Source organism: Sinocyclocheilus anshuiensis, unplaced genomic scaffold, assembly GCF_001515605.1.
Source record: "Sinocyclocheilus anshuiensis isolate Anshui unplaced genomic scaffold, SAMN03320099.WGS_v1.1 scaffold1320, whole genome shotgun sequence".
Taxonomy (NCBI): domain Eukaryota; kingdom Metazoa; phylum Chordata; class Actinopteri; order Cypriniformes; family Cyprinidae; genus Sinocyclocheilus; species Sinocyclocheilus anshuiensis.
The window spans coordinates 840,494-865,670 of NW_015544236.1; the positions used below are offsets into that span (position 1 = coordinate 840,494).

General features: G+C 39.0%; 1 protein-coding gene across 1 annotated transcript; it reads right to left on the bottom strand.

The window, feature by feature from the left end:
* Positions 1–1,498: 1,498 nt before the first annotated feature.
* LOC107697557 (POC1 centriolar protein homolog A-like) lies at positions 1,499–18,075 on the bottom strand (the record flags this gene model as incomplete). The annotated part of the gene is made up of 2 exons (XM_016498352.1): positions 1,499–2,138; positions 17,932–18,075. Coding segments are annotated over 2 exons (237 nt in total), but the record flags the coding sequence as incomplete, so codon positions are not given.
* Between the last annotated feature and the right edge of the window lie 7,102 nt (positions 18,076–25,177).

Here is a 25,177-nt window from a genome sequence, read left to right on the forward strand (position 1 = left end):
GATCCTCGCGGAGGGAGAGGAAGCAGGACTTGAGCAGCGTTAGCGGTCAGGAGGGACATCGCCGCTGCTGCTGCTCTCTGATAAACACATACAGTTAAACGCTTCTTAAAATAGACTGAACTGAACGTTCACTCTGCCAGAACACAAAACCACCTCGCTCGTGCTGAACACAGAAACGTCATCAAGATATCTACAGCAGAAATCACTGTCTGCGTAACACTCAAACTCACATTCAGATACGCCTCTGACCAACGAATGTCTTGCCATACTTTTTTTTTTCTCTTTCAATAAACTGGTAAAGGAATAGTTCAGCCACAAACGAAAATGTGCTGAACATTTACTCAACCTCAGGCCATCAAGATCAGGATGAGTTTGTTTCTTCATCAGGTTTGTAGAAATGTAGCACTGCATCAGTGTCTCAGCAATGGATGCTCTGCAGTGAATGGGTGCCGTCAGAATGAGAGTCCAAACAGCTGATAAAAACATCACAATCATCCACAGCACTCCAGTCCATCAGTTAACATCTGGAGAAGACAAAAGCTGAAACACATCCAGCATTAAGACGTTTTTAACTTCAAACTATTGTTTCCGGCTAAAATACGAACTTTAAACTAAAACTGTCAACCCTGTTAGCTTTCTGAAGACACTGTTATATTCTGACATTATTGTTTATTATGTGGTTGGTTAATTATTATGTGGTTCTGTTGTGGGTCAAATTGACTCTTCTCTCACCAAACACACACACACACACACACACACACACACACTGAACGAGCGGCGAGTAACTGCCGATTGTAATTAAAGGCTTGTGTGTTTTCCATGAGCGTTGCGCACTCTTCATTGGGTTTGTTTGCCGCTCACCTGAACTAGAGCGAACTCATTCACCTGGAAACAACATGACAGTGAACACACGCTCAGCGGTGACCGTCAGTCTACAGACGTGTGGACAGATTTATGTGCAATATACATTCAAGAAAAACTACAGTAAAACAGACTCGTCATGAACTCTACAGCCACCTGCATCTCCAACGGCAAAAATAACCAGATGAGTAGTTTGAAAACAAACTTTGATATCGTCTTTAGTTTAAATTAATTTAAAAAAACTTTGGTTTGAATCAGTCAATAAAATGTAGTTAACATGTTTTAAGATGTTGCTAACATCTTTCTAGCATTTTTACACATTGCTAACGTTTTCGGATGTTGTTAGCATGTTTAAACGTGCTGTTAGCCTGTTTTTTTAACGTTATTAAAATGTTTCTATCATAACACATTGCTAACATGTTTTCCCTTGTTGTAGAATTTTTTGACAGTATCACAGTCACAGTATTGACATGATTCAATGTAATAAAAACATTACATAAAGTAATTCACTATACGACTCGAGCTCTTAAACCATCACTTTGTTACAGCACAGCTTAAACGCTAATCAGTATTCAGGACCACTATCAGTTTCACAATTTACAGTAATATACAGAAAGAACAACAGTAAGCACACCATGCTAAACAAACACATTTTACTGGCATGGACAACAAGTGAAACACATCAAAACTGTAAAAACTGTAAAAGCTTCATTTGAAAGAAGAAGCATTGAGTTACATAGAAGATGAGACAGTATAACTCAAAACAGCAAAAGTTAATTAAAAAAAGACAACTTTAAAGTTAATGTAAAACAGGACAAACGCATACTACTTTATCTAGGAAGTACAGAAAGAAGGCTTCACGTTTTGATTTCTCTAAACAGATTTCAGCCAAGCATGAGTTTCAGCTTGTGGTTTAAGGTTGGATTACAGCAGAGCTGATGCTACAGCCTGCAGCACATCCACACTCAGCACAGTCCTCCATCCTCACACTGCTGTTACTGCAAAACTACACACAAACATCTGCCACCAAATAATACAGACTCTGTCATTTAATTCACTCTCATCACGGTGGCTCTTTAACATAAACATGTTGGGACAAGAATTAAGTTTTAACATGGTTTGTGAGCTGTAAACTGTTTGAGGAGGTGACAGTGAGGTAGCTGTAGCTCCAGTAGACGGTTGCATCAGTTCTCAGACACGGACTGACGCTGCATCTCCATACACTCCTTCAGTTTATCCTCAGTCAGAGTCAGTCGCTGCTCCAGAATGGCCACCGTCTACAAAACAAGAACAGAACAGTCATGAGATTGATTAACAGTGTCACTTTCAGTCAATGTTAAAAAAAAAAAAAAATGTAACTACGAGTTGGTGTATGAACCTGTACAATTTGTTGTGTATGAAAACAAGATTTTTTAGAAAAAGGCATGACCTAACCCTCAGTGTGGCATAAGAGATCTTGCAACTGGTCACGAATGATCATACGAATGAGATGCATTTTAGCAGTAAAGTTCTGGAAAGCGATTTTGTGCCTCTCTTCGGTTTCTGTGGTACCATCTCTGTGCTGGAAGAGCATTGCAGTAGTCCAGTCTAGAAATAACCAGGTCCTGGAAGAGGAGTTGGGCGGTCTGCTCAGTTAGGAAGGATATTCCTGATGTTGTGCAGTGCAAATTTATATGCTGGTCAGCATAGATTAGCCCATCATTTCTGGCTGTTGAAGATTCTAGCTGGATGATGACATTGTGCTGTACAGTTGGATATGCTTGGAAGACTAAAGTTCTGTCTCCGCAAGATAGAGTTGCAGGTGATGACAGGTTTCATGTATGCCAAGATGTCTGCCAGGCAGTCCGAGAGCTACTGTGAGACCATCTGGCTGAAAAGAAAGATAAAAATTTGTGTCATCAACATAGCAGTGGTAGGAGAAACCATGTGCCTGTATGATGGGTCCCAGTGATGTAGTGTATATGGAGAAGAGGAGGGGTCCTAGAACAGATCCTTGATGAACCCCCCTGACCAGATGATGTGCTTTCGACTCTCTCTCTCTCTCTCTCTCTCTCTCTCTCTCTCTCTCTCTCCTCCAGGCAACCCTGAAGGACCTACTTGTGAGATAAGATTCAAACCAGAGAAGTGGAGTTCCTGTGATGCCCAGTGGTGATCAGAAGTTGGACAGAAGGATCTGATGGTAAACGATGATTTGGAATCAGGTTTAACAAGCCAAGGGGGTTCAGTGACTGAGAGCAAGGAAGTCTCAGTTGTGAGTGACCGCTTAAATCCTGATTGATTGTTGCCCAGCAGGTTGTTTTGTGAAAGGAAAGATGATTCCTAGTGGAAAACATCTCATTCAGATGTTTGAATGAGAAGAGAAAGAATTTCCGTAAAGTCAAGTGAAGAGTAGGTCAAGCAGTAGGGTTACCCAAGCCTGCTTGAATGCAGTACTGCATTTTACCTTATTTAAAGGGGCATAACATTTTTTTAGTTACTGTTATATTCAATTATTATCAAAAATGCCATTAGGTGGTAATTTAACACTCTGAACATCTGACTGACACACTGCCAAAACACTGATTTTCTTTACATATGTTGTTTCATGAACAATCCATGCTGAAGTATGCAAAACAAATATATAATCCCATGAACAGGCCATTCGTTAAAATGTGTTGTTACAGTAAGAGTGTTTACAATTCATCCTGTTCTGGCCTGTACTGGGCGCCAGTTTGGGAAAAAGTGTAAAGGACAAGCGAAGTCGTTGACGTGTTGCTCTGGAGGCGGTCTTGTGCTGACACATTCTGCAGTGTGACATCATAACGTGGGGAGGCACAGAGCGAGTCGTTTTTGCTGCTGGATTCAATAAATGAGGAGGAGGGTTTGAGTTCCAAAGCATACTGTATAGTATGTTTTCATAGTATAATAAACTCTTACTTTCAAACAAGCAAACAAAATCTAATGCTTTAAACAGGCTAAGTGATGAGGAATCAAATATGCCTTGATAACGTCATATGCAAAGATGACAGCAAATCATAACAATGGGTATTTACAGTTTCTTAAAGGGCAAGAAGCCCTAAAATATATGTAATAAAAAATGCATGATGTGTCCATGATAGTGTGAGAAGCTAAAGTTTCAAAGCATCTCAGTACTGAGCTACTCAGATCGATTATGACCGCATGGAAAAGGAACAGAGTGAAGAACCATAAGGAAGCAAAATAAAGGACGAAGAAAAAGTGAGGGAGGGAAAGACATTCAGATTCAAGCGTGGGAGGGAGTCATAATCCGTCGTCACAAGAATGCATGAATGGCATCTATTTTGGCCGGCCCCAAACAGATGTGCCGTTCTCCTCGTAGACAAACCCGTTGATTATGCGGGTGGAATACGAGCCACCTCGTTCATGGCATGAGGCAGAAACCGAACACCACATCCTCTATGTGGGGCGGAAGCACAGACGGACCCCTCAAGAAAGCGGCCTTCTCTGAGCGCGGCTGGAGAGGAGGTGAGGAATGGAGGCAGGGTGTCTCGTGCCAGGGTCAGCATGGCGTAGTGTGCTCATGGAGAGGAACACACTGACCTTAATGTAGTCTGGGGGCTGGGCCATTCACAACAGCACATGTGCAGTAGGAGCACTGAGAGAGAGCGTGTCCTCGAAACAAGCTCCCCGGGAGAGATGAACAACTACCGCTCATGCGTCGCTTTCCTTACACTCAGTCCAAGATAGAAAGCTGGCAGCTCTTGAGAGGATATTACATTAAAGAAACCATTTGTCACAACTGATTTTAATTTAATGCCATCCAAACCTCATTATCAGTGCTATAACCTTGATATTCTAAAATATTCTTTCTCCCCCAAAAAATACACTCTAGGCCCAAATGAAAAAAAAACGGTTTAAAAATAGCCGCTTTTCCACTATCAGGCCAGTGTAAGACACGGATAATAGCAGGTCAGACGGGGCATACAGCCTCGGACTTTGAGCCCTGGGGTCAAGAATCAAGCTGTGTTTCACTGTCTGGCCAGCAGCCTCAGAATGCTACTCTAAAACCTGTCCATAACACGCCTCCATAGGACAACCTCACACAACCCCACCATCACACCAGTGAGGGTAAGATGAGTAGATAAAGACCTAACGCTCCAGCATTGATATCAGACTAATGATAAAACCTTACAGTGACAGTAATCTGTTAATTTGTGTCAGTAGTGCACATCAAACATGCTTAATAAAACTGATATTTCTCATTTTCACATAAAAAGAGAACACACAGGAATGCACAAAACAAATCCATTAGGACTTTTAGGTCCATAGGCATATACACATCTTTCCTATCTCACTATACTGTTATCCTTTCAGCCAGAGCGACAGAGGGAGCTCACGGACAGAAAACCGGAGTTATGATGTAATTTATTAAATATGCAGATGCAGGAGTTTGGTATCAACAAAGTCATAGAGAAGAGACAAAAGAAATATGAGAGCAAATAAATACAGGATTATAATCATATTAGCTTGTTTTTAATATGAAGTACTTTAAGCAAAATGTGGATTCATTATAGCAATGGTTAACACATGCAACTTTTAGCATCGCATGTAAATCTATAAATAATATATTTCTGTCTCATATGGTTATAAGATTCCCCCGGATTGCAAATGTAAGTTATTTCTGACACTCGCTGGTGTCTGACAGTGAGTTTTGAATGTTGATGTTAGCTGGTGGCCTGATATAAAAACATGACATAAGTAGCGGTTCTTGTTGTCTCCAGACTCAGATAAACTTTGTTCATGACCACTCCTCAGGCCCCAGTTGGCCTGCTTTGGACCAAGGAAATCAGCCAGCCAAAAACCCCTGGCTGTTGGCCCCAAGGAAGCCCCAACGAGGCGTGATCAAGCCCCTGAAGTGACAGTGGAGATGCCTGGTCCTGGCACACACTGGTAAGCTTGCTTTTGGCTCAATTTTGGAAATGTGGCTAATCAGGAGTGTTTCTTATGCCGAGTTCACACTGCACGATTTTAGCCCGATTTTTCACTCACCGACAGTTTTTGCGAAATCGCCGACAAATGCCCAAAATCGGAGGCAAATCGATGCTCGTTCACGCGAGTGACAATCACGCAGTGTGAATTATCAAAGACGCGATCTGAGGGAATCGCCAACACGTCGCCGACGCCCGCGAAATATTTGGCATGCTAAATATCTGGAGCTGTCGGCGATTCACAATCACGCAGTGTTCACAGTGTGAATTATCAAAGATGCGATCTGAGGGAATCGCCAACACGTCGCCGACGCCCGTGAAATATTTGGCATGCTAAATATCTGGAGCTGTCGGCGATTCACAACCACACTGTGTGCAATGATTTCTGACTGAAAAACACATCGGCAATGACTTACAGCCAATGAGAGAACAAGATACAGGGCAGAGGGGAGTTCGGGGAGGAGTTATATGAAACGTAGTTTGCGGACCAGTGTTGCCGCCGGTTATTTTTTATGTCAGCAGGTTCAAGCGACCCCAATAACGTGATATTTAGGCCCTGGAATGTGAATTGTACCAGGAGAACCCCGCCAAAAAAATGTGTATTTTACCCCCGAACGCAATTTTTACTGGGGGACCCCCTCGAAAGCAATTGGGTTATTTTCAGGCTAGTTTTGAGTAGTAAATAGGAGGGTTTTGTAGCGAAAACCTGGCAACCCTGCACCAGACAGAGCTGTCGGCGATTCTTCCTATTGTAAAGTCATGCAGTGCGTAACCTCCTGTCGTCGTTCCATCGTGCAGTGTGAACACAGCAGCAACTGAATGCTACCCCAGATAGTCGTTCAGTGTGAAACCAACAGTGATGCGACGTCTTTGAAAATCATGCAGTGTGAACTCGGCATTACGGACATGTAAAGTCTAAGTGTAGCCTAAAATTAACCCTTAAAAGTAGCATCTCTAAGCTCATCCGCCTTAAACGCCTAAAACAAAAAGTTAACAAAACATCCAGATCAATGTGGCCACATGCTCAAGTAACACATCCTTCTAAATCAGTGGCATTATTGTGACATTGTGCCATCTTCTGCTCTCTTGGAATAATTTTTAATAACACACTGGGAACTGATCACTATCCTTGGGTCACAGTGTTTGATGGGATTGAGCTCTGGACTCTGTTCAGCCAAATGAAGCTCTTTCACACCCACCTTGACAAACCATTTCTTTATGAGCTTCCTGTTATGCCTGGGAGCACTGTCGTAATGAACCAGGAAAGGGCCGTCCTCAAACTGTCGCCACTCATTTACAAAGCACAGCATTGTCTAGAATGTCGTGAAAAACAGTCACATTCCATTATTATTCTGGGCCAATCATTGGCAAGATGCTTTCGGGCAGGTAGTGTTCTTCTTGGCACCCTCCAAAACCAGATTTGTCCGTCAGACTGCCAGATGGTAAAGTGTGATTCATCACTCTAAAAAACGTGTTCGCACAGCTTCAGAGAGCAACGGCAGTGAGCTTTACACTACTCCAGCAAACACTCAACACTGTGCATGCTGATCTCACGACCACGGACACGACTTCGTGAAGCTCCAGACAAACACATTGTGTTGACAGCGCTTCCTGAGGCAGACTGGATCTCCGCATTGAGTGCTGCAACCAAGGACAGCTGATGTTTTGACCGTCTGACTGTACATAGCGGTTGCTCCAAGACATTTACATTTAGCAACAACATCAATCTGCTGACCACTCGATCAGTGCAGACATCTCATGCACAGTCTTGGCATCCACAGTGCCAAGATGAGTGATATTTTAGTGTACCTGTCTGAAAGGACAGCTGTAAAAAAGAAGACTGAAATGAGAATTACAATCAGAGTGGTGGTACAAAAGAAATTCAAGGGTTTGGGTGTCCTAGTGGGCAATGTTGGTTTAATCATACAGAAGTAGAAGCCAAACCAACCAGACACTGCCTAGAAAAGACCAACCACTGAAACTCTCTGCACAAACAAAGGAGCACTTGTTAGTGAAACTACAGAGAGGCCAGTGATCACTTTGAAGGAGTTGCAGAGTTGAGCCGCAGAGAATGAAGGTGAATCAGTCAACCACATCAAGAGCTCTGGAGAACACAGAGGCACAGAAGAAGCTATTACTCAAACAGACCATCAGCAGATCCCCCACACTGCAGTTAAGATGGTAATGGCAGAGCATCGCTCAAGTACCTTTGAAATACAAAACGGGAAATAAACAATTGCATCGGAATGTTGCAAAATGGAAACACGTCTATGGGAAATCTTATACAGCTTGAGAGGCAGATGAAGACAAATCCACATAAGAGGTCCTGGTGAAACCACCACTATAGAATATATGAAGACGTTTCAAAGCAGGTTTGATCTGGGGTAGACCATTCAAGAGCACTTTGAACCACAGAATAATGGGTTTGGGACATACAAGGCAACAGAAACACGAACCCCAACATTCTTGTTTGTTTTATACAATCGAACTACTGAATTTTAATTCTGCTACATTTCTGAGAAGCTGTCATCCAGTGAAAGATCTGACTGCAGATTGAAGGCTTTGGCCTGTTTTTATTCAGTTTGAACCAGTACGAGGCAAATCCCTGGAATGCTAATTACGGCTGGAGAGTTATTTCTGATCATTCTTCCACAGCGCTCTTGTGTTCAGTGTCTTCCCTCTATCCGTGTTTGAGCACATCACTCCTCCTGCAAGGACGTGCTTGATGTTGGGCTCCGGGTGAGCGCAACCCAAGGATGACCCCCAGAGTGCATGCGGTTCAGAATGTGGGCGAGATGGGCTGATGCTCAGTAAACAGGCTTCCTGAGCCGCCCCCTGAGGCCTGGGAGGCAGAGCTCGATAGCATCTGCTGGTATTTCATGCTGGAGGGAATGGGTTTTGCATTTCCTTCCTCTGCAAGTGTGCTTTTCCGATCAATACGAGCAAGAGCCTATCGGCTCCTCTGAAAACACTGGGTAGCAGTATACTCTGGTGAAGGTCACTGGAGTTAGCGCAGGTAAAATCGTGATGATAATACACTACACGAGACGCATGCTGTTTACAGGAGCCGTATTGAATATGATGCCACTACTCTGTGTGCGTGTGTGAGCTTTGAATTTATTCCTTTTTTGGTTGACAGTCTTGTTGAATAGGACAAGTATCTTATTGTATTTGTCCTAACCGGCATCTGCTACTCAGAAATTCCCTGCTGCTTCGTCACAGATCTACAAATGTAAAAAACAGGCTCTATGACCCTTGTGTAAACCAGGTTTTGTTTGCAGTTTTTTTTTTTTTATTACATTTTTTGAAATGCACGTAATATAGGCAATTAATGCAATTTGCATAAAGTTCAGATGGATATAATTTTACAAACAAGGTTATCTACCACATCCCAGAATTCAGTTACAGAAAATGGTTTCATGTTAATAGAAGCAGAGGAAAACAGCAAATGCCTTTTTCATGTGCCCTGTAAACCCGCATTATAGGCCCATTAAACCCTCTCCAGGTTTGATCCAGCTCTATTTTTGTTTCTCAATTGCCCACATACCCCAGCTGTGGTTTTTTAATTCTAAAAGGAGTTGTGGATATTAAACTACACCCGCTGAGTGATAGTAATGATGTTTGGGCTGTAATACACTGAATGTTACTAACATCTGCAATTTGCAGTGTGTGTACGGCTGATTCGGGGAGTGTGTAAAAGTGTGTATCTTAGCACATTCCCCCGTTTCAGGTTCAGAAGTGAATTATTCATTGGGTCCTTCCAGCAACTGGATCCAGCGTTTTCTTCTTGACAGCACCTGCCATGTGCATCAGATGTGCCACATTATCCAGTGCACTCCCAAGATTTAGATCTCTTTAGAATTAACATTATGATCAAATGATGGCCAGGAAGATATTGAATGTCATCTGGATGTGCATTTTATGCAAACATCGGATGCTGGACTGCAGGGTCAAAATTACATGATTTTGCATCTTTAAACAATGTAAAAACAACACTGACAGCCTTCCCTTGAACAGCAGAACAACTGAAATGCGTGCATATCAGGGTTCTATCATCCATTTATTAATTATATTTTTTATCATCCACTTATAATGTAGTTGAAATAATTCTGTGCAAAGATAGTCACATTTTACATTTTAGTTTTTAATAACCATTTTGCAGCCATTCTCTGACCTTCAACATTAAGTCCAGAACAGACACACTGGCCTGTGCAGCGTCAGACAAACAGGAAAAGTCATTTCAGAGGCAGAGTAAACTCTTTGATTAAAGACTGTCTTGAGAATAACGTGCACCGGTATATACACTGATTTATATACACACTACCATTCAAAAGTTTGTGGCAAGTATAGTCTTTTTAAGAAATTAATGATTTTATTCAGCAAGGATGCATCAAATTGATAAAGTGATTGGAAAGCCCTTTAAAATGTTTAAAAGATTTCAATTTTAAATAAACGCTGATCTTTTTAACGCAAATAATATTGAAAAATAAAACGTATCATGGTTTCCACAAAAATATTGGGCAGCGCAACTGTTTTCAACATTGATAATAATCAGAACTGTTTCTTGAGCAGCAAATCAGCATATTAGAATGATTTCTGAAGATCATGTGACACTGAAGACTGGAGTAATGATGCTGAAAATACAACTGCGCATCACAGAAATACATTACAGTTTAACAGATATTCACACAGAAAACAGCTATTTTAAATTGCAATAATATTTTACAATATTACTGTTTTTTATTGTATTTCTGATCAAATAAATGCAGTCTTAGTGAGCAGGAGAGACTTCTTTAAAACGCATTAAAAAATCTTTTGAGTTTGACAATGGTAGTGTACACATATATACCAAGTTATACAGCGGACAATGCTGATAACTTCCTCTCTAGTTGAGGTCGCTTGGAAGAGATCTAATTTAACTGGATGATGATGAATCAAAGCCGTATCCTGGCTAAGTTTCACCAGCTTTAGTGAAGCTGCAGGCCAAGGCAGACGCCGGTATTTGCATGAAGGTAAAGGTTAGCATTCCCTGCATGGAGAATGTGAATCTGGAATATGGATAAATGCTCCCAGATGATGAGAAGCCCCCTCTGAGGCCCAAGCGTTTTCCACATGCCAGAGGAACAGCATTAGGAAAGAAGGTGGTGTTCTTCTGCAATGGAAACTAGCTGTTGCTGCCTAATAACTGCAGCATGAAGTCCTTTTCTCTCCACTATCACACAGAATAGGGGCAGGTCAGGTGAAACTGCGGAGCGGAGCAGCTCAGAAACATTAGCCTTCACGTTCCCAGCCAAAGATGAGTCAGAAAACGGCTAATGATATGTAAAATGATAACATCAGACAGTCAGCAGACCTCCAGGATCTATTCACCTTCCTCATTAAGCCATTAAAATGTGTTTAAACGAGACTCCTCAAAGCAAATAACGCACCATTTGTAGATATTTGTGGTAGGGCTGTCGATTTAATGTGTTTATTTGGTGCAATTAAGTATGGGAAAAATAATGATTAAGGCATCTTACGCAGCGGCCCGTCATCTTACATTAATGTTTCAGTTTCTGATGAATATGATGTAGGAGTCTATTACAATGCAGTTATATGAGCCTCAAACTCAAGATATCAGGGCAACAATCAAAACCTCTTATATTTATATCATGCATAAATAGTGCTGTTTTCCCCAATATCTGCACGAGTACAAATGTGATATTGATTTTATACAACAGTTCAATAAACAGCAAGTTAATAACGTGTTACATTTTAGACACAATATTGTCAATGTTGTCTGTTTTGATCAGTTTCACGAATGAAAATAGCTCCAGTCAAAGCTACAGCAGAACTGTTGTGCATCTCTCATCAGCGGTGATTCATTCGTTGAATGAATCCAGTTTTGAATTAATCTCTTGAACGGGTTCCTGGACGTTACAGACATATATACGCTACATGATTTGTGGGGAATGAAGGCTCTATACATGTTTTGTCAGCAGTATCTGTGAGATTCTGTCAATGTGCCTCAAGGACGTTATTACTGAAAACACATTGACAGCAGCCAGGTCTTGACTTATATTAACACTGTTAACACTAGTTAAGTTCACGAGAGTGTTCACGAAGCACAAACAAGTGATTATTTCGACCCTTTGCCCAACGGGGATGGGGGTGGAAGGGCAATATGATGAACTGATCAAAAAGTAGGCTACTGTTCACATGCGTTTTACTACTATATAGTATAGTAATATAGTAATAATTTAGTACTTTCTCCTGTTTATTGTTGGTTTCCTCTTTTCTGATAATTTGGAATGAGGATAAAAAGACAAAAAAACAACAAAAAAACATGCAAATAAGTTCAAACATCAATTCAATATCGATTATTTCCTGAATATTATTCAAGAATTATGACATTCAAGAGGGCCGCCCCCTGATGACGTCATAATATGCCAATTAGACGAGTATATTTACACCCCACATAAACTTTCGGTCATGCCCAACATTTTTCTAATTTACATTAGATCTCTATCTTTAAGCCCTTTCAAGCCACAAGCTTTTGAAATCTTGATGTCAAAATCCAGCATTTTTCCAAAAAAAACCTGGCGCCTAAAGGGTTAACTACATAGATTTCTTTTGTTATTTTAGTTTTATGGAGGTCACATGAATAATCCGACACTTTTTACAATCCATCCATCATTTGTTTTTGCTACTTTCCAAATGTCGTTTATGAACGTTTTATTTTACTTTTGTCCCAGACACTTACAGCAGTGGCTGCTGTTTATTCAGGGTTTAGTTGTGCTGTGTTGAGCGGTACTTGAAAGCTCTTCCCAGGGGTCATGGCCGTATGTACATATATAGTGAAGCACGCAGGAGCAGGTGCATTCACACTGATTATTCCTCTGATTTAGTGTACGGTGAGCTGATGAACTGAAAGGACGCTAATGCTGCTTTAGGAGCGCAGCAGGACAGACATTCACAAGACGGGAACAGAAAAACAGGCTTCATGCTTTCAGCTGTACTTTCACACTTGATTTCCTTCATTAAAAGCTCCTTCATACATGTATAATTAGAAATCATCAGAGCCAATTACTCTACACATGCTCTTAACGGCCGAGACTGATCTGATCCCAAACATATAATCACTGATGAAAGTAGATATGAAATTGATACAGTATGATGGGAATCCTGATGTGCACAAGCTGTATTACATGTAGGTAGATCTGAACCAAAGTAAATGTTTTTTTCATTCACACTTTATTTTAAGGTCCAGTTCTCACCGTTAACAAACCATTAACTATGACTTTTGCCTCAATAAACTCCTAATTAGCTGCTTATTAGTAAGGTAGTTAAGTTTAGGAATTGAGCAGGATTAGGGATGTAGAATATGCTCATGCAGAATATGTACTTTATAAGCACTAATAAACAGCTAATATGTTATTAATAGGCATGCTAATAAGCAACTTGTTAATAGTGAGAATTGGTCCCTATTAGGGCTGTCAGTTTAACGAGTTAACTTAATTAATTAGTTATATAGTTAAAAAATATTTTAACGCAGTTAACGCACTGGCCCCGCCCCCAGACCTGTACGTCATCTTATTAGTTGACAGTTGACAAATATGATGCAGGACAACAACTCCATAAATGCAGTTATGCCATAAAATACAAGATATTGGGGCAAAAAATGCCCTGTATGAATTTTTGTCTCATATATATACCACATGATAAGCGATATCACACCAGCAGCGAGAGCAATATCACACGAGTGCTGTTTTTGTCACGAAGAACACGAGTGCAAATGTGATTTTATACAACAATTCAGTAAATAATAAATTAATATTGTGTTATGTTTTTAAACACAATATTGTGTGTTTTTGTTCAATTTTGCCAGCGAAAATATTACCTATAAAGCCACAGCAGAATTGTTGTGCATCTGTGAGCAACACAGCGGTGTTTAATTTCTGAATGAATCTGTGGTTTTGAACGAATCATGTGAACCAATGATTCAAATAGAGAGCCGTTTACTGAATTCCTGAATGAATCAGGCATTTGAATGAATCGTGTGAATCAATGATTCAAAGAGAGAGCCGTTTACTGAATTCCTGAATGAATCAGGCGTTTGAACGAATCGTGTGAATCAATGATTCAAAGAGAGAGCCGTTTACTGAATTCCTGAATGAATCAGGCGTTTGAACGAATCGTGTGAATCAATGATTCAAAGAGAGAGCCGTTTACTGAATTCCTGAATGAATCAGGCGTTTGAACGAAGTTTCTTCTTTAGAGTATCATTTCATTTATAAAAATAAATAAAAATAAAAAACATTAAAGGTAAAGTTCACCAAAAATAAATCAATAAATTCTGTCATCATTTACTCACCCTCATGTTGTTTCAAACCTGAATGATTTGCTTTCTTTTGCACAACATAAAAGAAGGTATTTTGAATAGCCTACTGTTGGTAACTAAGCTGTTTTAGTCACTAGTGACTTTCATTGCATGAACATAAAATACTGAGATGTTTCTCGAATTATCTTCTTTTATGTTCCATACTTTATGTTAGGCCATTGTAGCCTAAACATTTAACAAAATAATAGCTTTAAATTATCTTTTGGGGGTATTTTCCCAGCCAAATTTAGTTTGCGATTAATTAGATTAATTAATTGCAGCACCCTGTAATTAATTAGATTAAAAATTTTAATCGACTGACAGCCCTAGTCCCTATACTAAAGTGTTACCGTTTTTTTCTTATTACATAGATGTCAGTTATATGAGCAAACAGTCAGTAATTAAACTGCTATAAATCTCAAAGTTCACACACATGTAAATTTCACTGAGTGAGTCAGATGGTAATTCAGTAAGTTATTGATAGCCATGACTTGTTAAATCTGGCTCTGCCGGATTCAGTGGAGAACTCTTTCAAATGATTCAAAACAAGAGTAACTTCATCAGTTGATTAACAGAGCCGGCTCATATGCAGTGTATTTGTTTTTGTGTGTGGCTAGTGAAGAGGTCAGCAGAAAGACATCTTGTCTTTGTATTATTCCTCACACAAATAACTGTATCAGTTTTCCCCCGTCTCTTTCCTCCTCACCCAGAGGAGCACTTCAGCTGCCTTAGGAGTTCATACACAATGGTTTTTATTTTATATATTAACTAACAGAGACAGAAAAGAGAGGAACACACAATTACTAGGAAGCCTAAATACTTGCTGCAGTTGTGTTTGACTCCTCTAAATTGTATTCATTAACTGTTAATTAATTATATAAACATATTTACTGATTATTTCATTTATGGATTATTTACAGATTATTATTTACTGATTATTACACTCAAATGAGTGTCTGAGCTGATTTAACTGAGAGACACTTGCACTGACTGATCTTAAAATGTGTCAGTTCCATTGTTTTGCCTCAAGACGCACAATAGTGATGTTTTTTTTCTAAGGCATGTTCATAAAAGCTACTTAAATGATCTAACTGAACTATGGCCTAGCCTAAACCCTGTCTGTGAAACCAGGCCTAAATTTTGCAACCTGATTCATGTATTCATTTATTACAGGTGCTCTGAACAAAACTTCAGCGCATGCACCACATTTAGAAACAGAGAAAGTCACCATGATAATGTCACCGGAGCTAAGAAAGCTGACACATGATGAACCTCATTAGCAAATATTCAGTCTCATTCACCGAGACGTATTACTGAAATAAACAGAGACATATTCGTAACAATGTACGCAAACACATGCATCACAGTACTGTGCATGTCTCTTTGAATCCAAGCTGAGGAAACAGTCAGATTCGAACATTTACATCCTTCTCTTTTCCTACTGATGGGGTTATTTCCAGTCTACACCACCCCCATCAATCTGATCCAAATTTCATTCAGATCCAACTCATTTGGATCGGCTGAGGTGTTTACATGAAGTCTTTTCAGTCTAAATGAGCCATCAGTCTGCTTAGGTTACATTCTGTGGCCCAAATCCGATATTTTTTGCTCACATGTGACTCAGATCTGTTTTTGTCATGACAGTGTGAACAGCATAAACACCACATGCAATCTGATCTTTTCAATTCAGACCAAAAAAATGTGACTCGTGAGCAAAAAAATATCGGATTTGGGCCACATTGGCCTGCAGTGTGAACATAGCCCCTGTATGTATCGTACTTTTGCGCATACAGTTCAGTTCAGAACCATGATCTGTTCACACTGTAAATCTAATATTGGCCACATTTAAAACAACAATGTGAACAGCTATACAAAAAAAATCGGAATTGAGCACTAAGGCTGACAGTGTGAATGTAGGAAAAGAGGATGTGTGTGCATTAGTGCTGTCAAAATTAGCACGTTAACGCAGGCGATTCATTTTTCCAGTTTAACGCGTTCAAAATATTTAACGCAATTAATGCAGGGGCGGGGCTAGGTTTGGCCACCCCACTCACAACTGCTAAAGTATTATGTTTATTCAGACCGGGTGTGCCTCACACTTCATGAAAAGTGAAGCTGCGGGCTCTTTGATCGCCCCCTGGTGGCTGGCTGCAATCATCCCGCTGATATATGTTCAAATGTTAGTTTTTGTGATAAATTTGATTTTAGCTAGTCATTTGATGCTATAAAAACGGGGCATGTCGTTAATGTTGATTGGGTCTGCGGGAGTTTGGGCGGGAGTTTGATACCGCGGCTCCACCTTACAACACTACTGCGCAGACTCTGGCTCCAAACAAATCTCTACTGCGCAGACTCAGGCTCCAAACAAATCTCTACTGCGCAGACTCGGTAATGTAATTTACTCAAGATGGCAGCGGCCATACTGAGATGCTTTGGCTTCACTTTTCTATAGTGAAAGGAATAGGAGACGCGTCGTCCATCTTTTTTTACAGTCTATGATACGGAAGTAAAATGACCTTTAAAGGTGCTGTGTGTAGATTTTAGCGGCATCTAGTGGTGATGTTGCGAATTGCAACAACCGGATTAGCCCCTACCCTCGCCTCTTCCCTTGAGAAGCTACAGCTGCCGACTCAGGGCAAAGATGTCGTCATCTGAGAGTTCTGTTTTTTTCAGTTTTAATTTTTCTGGACTCCTTTTTAATTGTTAAATTACATTTTATTAATCAAAAAATTGTCCTTCGCTTTTCTATAGTGGAAGGAAGTGGAGACGCATCGTCCATCTTACATTTTTACAGTCTATGATTCAGACGCAGAACGTCTTTACGAGCACATCAAACAGGAAACTTTTCAGACGCGCACTCTTCACCTCAGCGCCAGGCACGATTCAAACGAGTGTGGAAACGGTACCAGTGACGAGGAGCTTCAGTAGAACAACAGTGAACTGCGGTCAGATGAGATGTTGTCAGGACATATGTCAGTAAAAACGAATCTTCTAGTCCTGTCAGTCATTATACTGTGCTCTTCAAATGCACGCACAAATGTGGCGGCGCACGCTGTATTAGGTTATATTAAAGCGCTGTATCATATTCAAACTGTATTGAAACTACGAGTATGCAATGTCATAATTATGTCGTCAGTTAAGTCATGAAGTTACAAAAAAAGGCAATTGAAGCTTGCCTTAAAACTGTGCATGCAAGTAGTTATTATTTATGAGTCACGTTTTAAAGCAGTATCAGATCTGTGCAGTATCAGTCAAGTTCAGCAGCGATAGCTCTTAAAGTAGCAGCAAAAATATCCTAATAATCAACTGCTGTGATGTCTGTCAATCAAAGAACAAAATAAAAAGGAGGAAATCAATAACTTCTGTAGTTGTAAGCTTTATCTCAATTTAACTTAGCATTTAGTGTTAAAAGTGATTTTTTTTTAAGTCTAATAAATGTTAAATTGATAGCTGTAATGTTATACTGTAATGTTGAATGGATAGTCAATGGTTAAATATTTTAAAAAACATTATAGAGACATCAGCTGGTTTCAGTGATACTTGCCTTCAGTCATAAAAAAGACGGCATTAAACAAATATTAAAAATATACATTGTTGTTTTTCCATTAATTTGAAGATTGAATGTGAAATTATTACAATATAAAAGTATAATTAAAAACTGTAACGTTAGGTGGGATTAATTGCAATTAATTTCAGAAAACATGTGCGATTAGTTATTTTATTTAGTCGATTGCCAGCACTAGTGTGCATGTAAAGATGTGTTACCTGTGTGAGCACGTCCAGCTGTCCTACGATGTGCTGGAGGGTGCTGGCGAGCGCAGCGGGAACACTGTCCGGCTGACCGGCTCCAGGGCTGACCGGAGCGGTGCTGCTGCTCTTCTGTGAGGACACACCGCCGGCTCTGGACTCCTGCGGGAGCGATGGGAAACCGTGAGCGTCACTGAGGACTACCAACACCCGACTGAAAGAGTGTTATGCCAGGCAAACTCAAGATAGCGACAGATCTTTCCTTCTGTATTGTGACGTGCATCTGAGCGTAACAGGTTAATGAAGTAGAGCTCTATGATTTCTGTGATGCGGAAAATGCGGATGGAATCGCGGAATCAGTCATAAAAATGGAATTTACTGTATAATGCAGAATGTCACGGAATTTGTCAAAGTTTGGATGAATTAATCAAAAGTAGGTCATTACACTTAGATGAAATCGCGATATGGACTAGTATCTAAATATTAAGCTGCAAAAAGACTATTTAAATACGAATCCTGTGTTCTGCGTGTCTCTGTGTGAATGAATGGCGCAGACGCGTGGTTTCGTTTACTACACACATACTGAAGAGCGGACGCTCGCGGTAATTTCAGCATCTGTCGTCTCACTAAATGAGGAACAACATCTCCATTACTGCTCTGAGAGTCACTTCATGATCACTTTACCATTTCATTTGAGTAAAACTAGATATTCACGGCAACCTGTCAAAATAAAAGTACGGTATAACTTGAAGACATAATTGTGGCAGAAATATATTAGGCTACTATTGTTCAGCAGAATGTATGTAATACTACTACTATTACTAAAATTATTACAACTTTATTTTTATAAGGAATAATCACACAATATTTCGTTCATGTTTTAATTTTAATAGTAAATCCCATTTGTTTGCCAAGAAATAAAGTTTAAATTTCATTTGATTAAAGGATAAATTAAATGAATGTTTTATGCCTTCCTGTGATGACCGGTTAAATTTAAATACAAAACACACAATTTCTTAGGGATATTGAAAAAATTAATTTTAATAAACTAAGTTATTGTCTGCATTAAAATTAAACATGCTTGAACAGAATTGGGTAACAATAAAACAGAAGGGGAGGAAAAAAATAAAACATTACAGAGGGCTGTAAACAACTTTTTGTTAAACTTCAAGGTTCATGACTTTAATTTAACTAGACATGCTTTTTAATTCATAACATTAAATCTAACAATTAAAAAAGAGTCCAGAGAGAAAAAAAAAAAAAACGAATCTAGAAAAATTAAAACGGGAAAAAAACGGAATTTGGAAAAAAATAAAATGGAATTTGAGAAAAATAAAACAGATTTCATAGGGCCCTATTGAAGCAAAAAATGTAGAGTGGCTGTTTGATGCTTCAGTTGTTGATTGGATGACTGTATGTGGGCGTGGCTCAAACGTGTATGCAGATGAGCATCAGCTCTGCAGGGGCGGAGTTTAAGAGCACTAAATGATTGAAGAAATCCTGCATACGTCACAGAGAGAAGACTGACCATTCAACTCAAAGATCCAGTTTTGACATTATAGACATTTTTTAGAAAACAGACGGGTAGCTTTCATTTCATGCCGACTTCAAGGTTTAGTTTACTTAGTGGCCATCTTGACGATGCATATTTAGACATATATACGGATAGCTCCAACCAGAGGAGAAGAGAATCTCCTTATCTGTTTGTCAAAAATGACTTAAAGGGGTCATCGGATGCAAAATGCACTTTTACATGTTGTTTGAACATAAATGTGTGTTGGCAGTGTGTGTACACAACCACCCTATAATGATAAAAATCCACCCAGTGTTTTTTTTTTTTAATCTCTATAAAAAATATCCTTTTTCAAATCAAGCCGTTCTCAGATTCTTGGCTGTGTGACGTCACACAGACCCAGGCCCCTCCCACGACTGTTGATTGACACTGGTGTTTAATCACAGCTCCGCCCTGAGTGAGCTGTCATCAGTCCACCATTGTTTCACTGCCGGAGCAGATGTAGACAAGAATGGCTCCTAAGAGATTGAGGTGTTCTGTTGTTGGATGTAATAATGAACATAGCAGTCGTCATTTACTCCCGACATCTGAGCCGCTGAAGACACAGTGGATTACGTTTGTTTTTGAAGGGAATGCGCCACCAATCTGCCTAAATGCGTCTATGTTCGCACTAATCATTCGTGATCCAGCTTCACCTACAGAAGTGAGTATAAGGGTTTTTAATGAATCTTTGCAAATCGCCTTTCCTAATAATGTGCTAGTTAGCAAGTTCCGCAGCTAAAGTAAACAGTTTCTCAGAGAACGCTCATTAGCATTTAAAGAAACATGCACCGAAACGGCTCGATGTGAACAGAGCTGATTTTGACAGGGTAAAAAGGGTGTTGTTTTACACTACCACTGAGAAATTTTAACAAGTATGTTATAGACTTTTCATTAAGACCCTAAAGAATCATATCAACTTGTGGAAAATGGGCATCCGATGACCCCTTTAAAACATTTTCAGCCCATTTAGTGTGCATGTGCGATTTAGAGTAAACTAATGTGATAAAAAATGACTGGCTCTAATCTCAGCGGTGTGATTATTTTAGTGTTTGATTGACACGTGAGTAGGCGGTCCTTCACTGATGCATTCATGTTCAAGATAAAGTTGAAGTGTTCAGAAGTGTTTCTGATTAGTGTTTCTGATGATAGTTTGAGGAATCATGCAAGCATGTTGCAATAGTTTAATTAAAGTGCTGAGGGGAATGCAAAGGTCAGCTGTTATCTGGTTACAGTATTATGGACACAAACGAGATTAATAGCATACGGGACGGATCGCCACGGGAAGAAAAGAGGACGCGGAAAAGCCATCAACATTACAACAGCTCCATCAATAAAACATATTACACCAATATTAAACCCAAGACGACAATGATTCAAGACACTAATATGTGCTTTTACCACCTCAAATGGTACGTGTCAAGTGTACATTTCGCTCACAGGCGTCGCTTGACGTTTGTGTTTGGGGGAACAAACCAAGCCAGTCGATTTCGCCGGTCAAAATTTTAGACACATTTTAGCATTTCTAGAGTAAACTTACAAATACACACTCGGTGTTTGTACTATGATTACAGCAAGTGTGTGAAGTCGCCATACATTGCAAGTGAATTACTTGTAAAGGTTGCGCTTGTCTATTTTTGCTGCGCTAGCAATAAACGTTGAAAATAAGGCACCATAAACTTCTGAGTTGAAAATATTATTGATTAACAGATTTTTAGTAAAATCTTTCAACAAGCTACGCCCATGATTACACTCATGATTTTCCCTTGTATATAAGACTCAGTAAGTCTGATGGGTGGAGTTTCATGACAGTAATCCACATTAAACCTCTGCATCATCACAATGAACCTGAAAGCACAGCCTCAGAGACTTATGTTTCCAAGCGTTTAACTGTATGTAGTTGTTGCTCAGTGTAATTATTGTTGAGGGTGCTGCTCATTATTGAAAATGAAGGAGCAGAAAGTGTAAAAGCATCTTAAATCAGGAGAACAGATGGTGTGAAATGAGCTCATGACTGACACTGATGGGAGAGAACAAGACTGAGCGAGAGTGAGTCCGGCCTGCTTTGTTCACAGACCCACAATCAACTGTCCAAAACACAAAGGTCAGACATCTGAAGCTTCAGGCAGATTCATCTGTTCAACCTCAACCTATGAAACGTCATTTTATTGGTTTTAGACTCTGAGCAGCCAATATCTCACCGCATAAACACACTGTTGTCTGAGACTATGTCCCCACTGCAAGTGGAGCTCTATGTAATGTAGTCCGGCTCATATTTTAAGATTGGACGGGATCCTCTGGGGAAGCAGCTTTATGCAGAAATCACTGAACAGAAGTAAAGAGAAACAAAATCTGCTATATTGAGTGTCACTCAACTTATCCGTGTTGATGAGCTTCCACTGAGTGATGAAAACTATAGTTTGTTTGGTCACCCATCAGCCTCCTGTGTTGCTGTAAGTAGGGCTCTATGATGTGGAAAACGAGGACAGAATCGTGGAATCCAGTCATAATAAAAACAGAATTTACTGTATAACGTGGAATGCCATGGAATTTGACAAATTTTGAATGAAGAAATCAAAAGTAGGTCAGTACAGTAAAATAAAAACGTGATATGGACTAGTGTCTGTCAATATTAAGCCGCAAAAATAACATTTAAATATGAATTGTGCATGTTCTGCGCGTCTATGTGTGGATTGGTTTCCTTTACTACACACACATACTGAAACACAGTGATCTCAGCCTATGAACACATGAACATAATCTCTAGAACTGCTCTGAGGGTCACTTCATGAGCATTTTACCGTTTCTTTTGAGTAAAACTATTGTCATATCATATACAAACAGAAAAATAAAAGGTCTTCACAGCAACCCATCAAAATAAAATGTACAGATATATATATATATATATATATATTACTTAATGTAGTACTACTACTTATAATACAATTATTATTGAAACATTATTTTTAGATGAATATTTACCAGATTTTTTTTTTTTACCAGAATTTATTTAGCAGAAAAAATTAAATACACAACACAGTATTTCTAGAAGAAACAAAAAATGAAATAATAATAAATTGGTATTTTTTTCTAAAATCAATAAGTTATTAAGACAGGGTTCCCACTCTTTCATGAACACCAGATTCAAGGACTTTTTAAAGCACTATTTATTTAATTTCAAGCACCTATCAAATTCACACCCCAGCATATGTAGCATCATGAAAGACCTGTTACAGTACTTAACTTTTCACTTACACTTAACATTTACATTAAACATTTCAGAGTAATGAGGTTTTGAATGTGTAGGTTTCATAAATTTAGACTTTGAGCAGTCGTGTTCAAAGGAATTTAATTAAATCCATTGAAGTCAATGGAGTTCACACTGGTAATATTCAAATGCAATTTCTCAAATATTAATAAGAATATATATTCTTGCATCAAACTGGTTTTGCTGTAATTCTTGTAAAAGATTTACATTTGAGAGAATTTCTCAATTTTTAAATTAATAAAAAGTGGTTAAAACAGGGCTCTACGCGTACTTTTCTTTTAAAATGTAAAAAAATTTAGGAGCACAGTCAAACATTTCAGGAGCACCTTCTAATCAATAATCAAAAATTCTGATCAAATATTAGCCTTCCCATTACGAGATGATATTTGACTCAAAGTGATTTACAGGGAATTTAGTTTTTACACCTTTGTAATGGCATTTTTCTAACTTTATTAAAAGTATGTCATATTTTATGTTAAATTAAAAAAATATATATTTATAAGCTTTTTAAAATTTCTAATTAAAACAACAGAATAAAATCAAGTAGAATAAGAATAAGTTACCAATCAAATAAAATCAGTATTAAAAAAAAGACTGATAGACTGCAACGGTTAAAGTTAAAAATCATCATATGTGTTCTACTGAAGAAACAAAGTCACCTACATCTTGGATGCCCTGGAGGCAAGCAGATAAACATCACATTTTCATTTTTGGGTGAACTATCCCTTTAAAACAACTTTTGTTAAACTTTTAATAAATTGCTGTTTAATATTGCAAATGTCTTGATTTCAATTATTTAGACATGCTTTTTGATGAATAAAATGTCATTTAAACATTAAAACAGACTCCAGAAAAATTTAAATGGGAAAAAATGGAATCCAGCAAAATTAAAATGGAAAAAAAAGAACAAATAAAAAAAAATATAAAGGAATTTGGGGGGGAAAAAATTATTTTTATAGGGCCCTATGTAAGCGGTTTGTAGCAGAAACGGCATCTACAGTCAGTTTTCTCTTTCACAACAGCTATGGTCATGTCTCGCTCAACAGTCTGATGAGAATCCTTCTGGTTAAACTTAACAGGTTTATTGCAGCTAGCAAGAACACACATTAAGCACGTACAATATGACCTTATGTATACAACACTTCAGCCAAACATTCACTTCTGCGTTGTTGTGCAAAGTACGTTTCTGACCTTACAAACCAATTTTGAAACAAGTCTCTTCTGCTCCACAAGGCTGAATTTATTTGATCAAAAATACTGTAAAAACTGTAAAATATTATTACAAATTAAAGGGGTCATATGATGCTTTTTTAAATATCATTATTTTGTGTATTTGGTGTAACAGAATATGTTTTCTATGTGAATATATGTTAAACTGTAACTGATTTCTGTAATGCGCAGCTGTATTTTCAGCATCATTACTGCAGTCTTCAGTGTCACATGATCTTCAGAAATAATTCTAATATGCTGATTTGCAGCTCAATAAACATTTCTGATTATCATCAGTGTTGAAAACAGTTTTGCTGCCCAATATTTTTGTGGAAACTGTGATGCATTTGATTTTTCAGGATTCACAGAAGAATAGATAGTTCAAAAGAACAGCATTTATTATAAGTAACATGTAAAGTGTGCTCTGAGTCAATCTGGACAAAAGTGTGTGATGAATGAAACTTACTAAAGTCTCACAGCCTCAGAGAGAATGAGACCACTGCCATCATAATCAACAGCTTCCAGCATGGACTGTATAAAAACAGTTCTTGAATGTTGCTTCAACAACCCAAATGATTTGCATATTTTCACTGTGAAGCATCTCAAATTCATCATCAGAACTGGGTTTTCAACAGACGTGGTGCCAATGCAGTCTGATGTGGTCAGAGGGTCCGGCATCAGGTCTGAGTTCTTCAACTGAGAGAAGCAATGGGGAAAAATAAACATGCTGCCGGCTCGTCCATACAAAAAAAGACGGCGCTCCTGCCATAAAACGCCTGCTGGACACATCTGGCAGACAGGTGCCATTCGAGTGCCTCTTCCTGGTCCGAGCTAGGTAAATATTTGCCTGTGTGACCCTGGTGATTTCCAGGCAAACAGGGCTGTCTGTTGAACACATGCTGATGGGATGGCCGCTGAACACCACAGCACACTTACTGTAGTCACAGAGAGACTATACCACAGACGCTATGATGATCATGACTACAGACTGCTCAAAATCAGTCCAGCACAGAGATCAGCATCCCTCAAAGCCAAGTCACTCGTCCCACAGCGTTTGTGGTCCAGACAAGTATGATTCCGCACTTCATATGTTTTATTGAGAGGTGTGCCAGTGTTTCCCATCCAGGATTTCTAACCTGTTTTGCAAACTGATTTGGCAAAGCATGTTCACTGAACTAAAATCCAAATGCTCATCAAACAGCAAAATGCTGTGATTTAATCCAAAGTGAAGCATG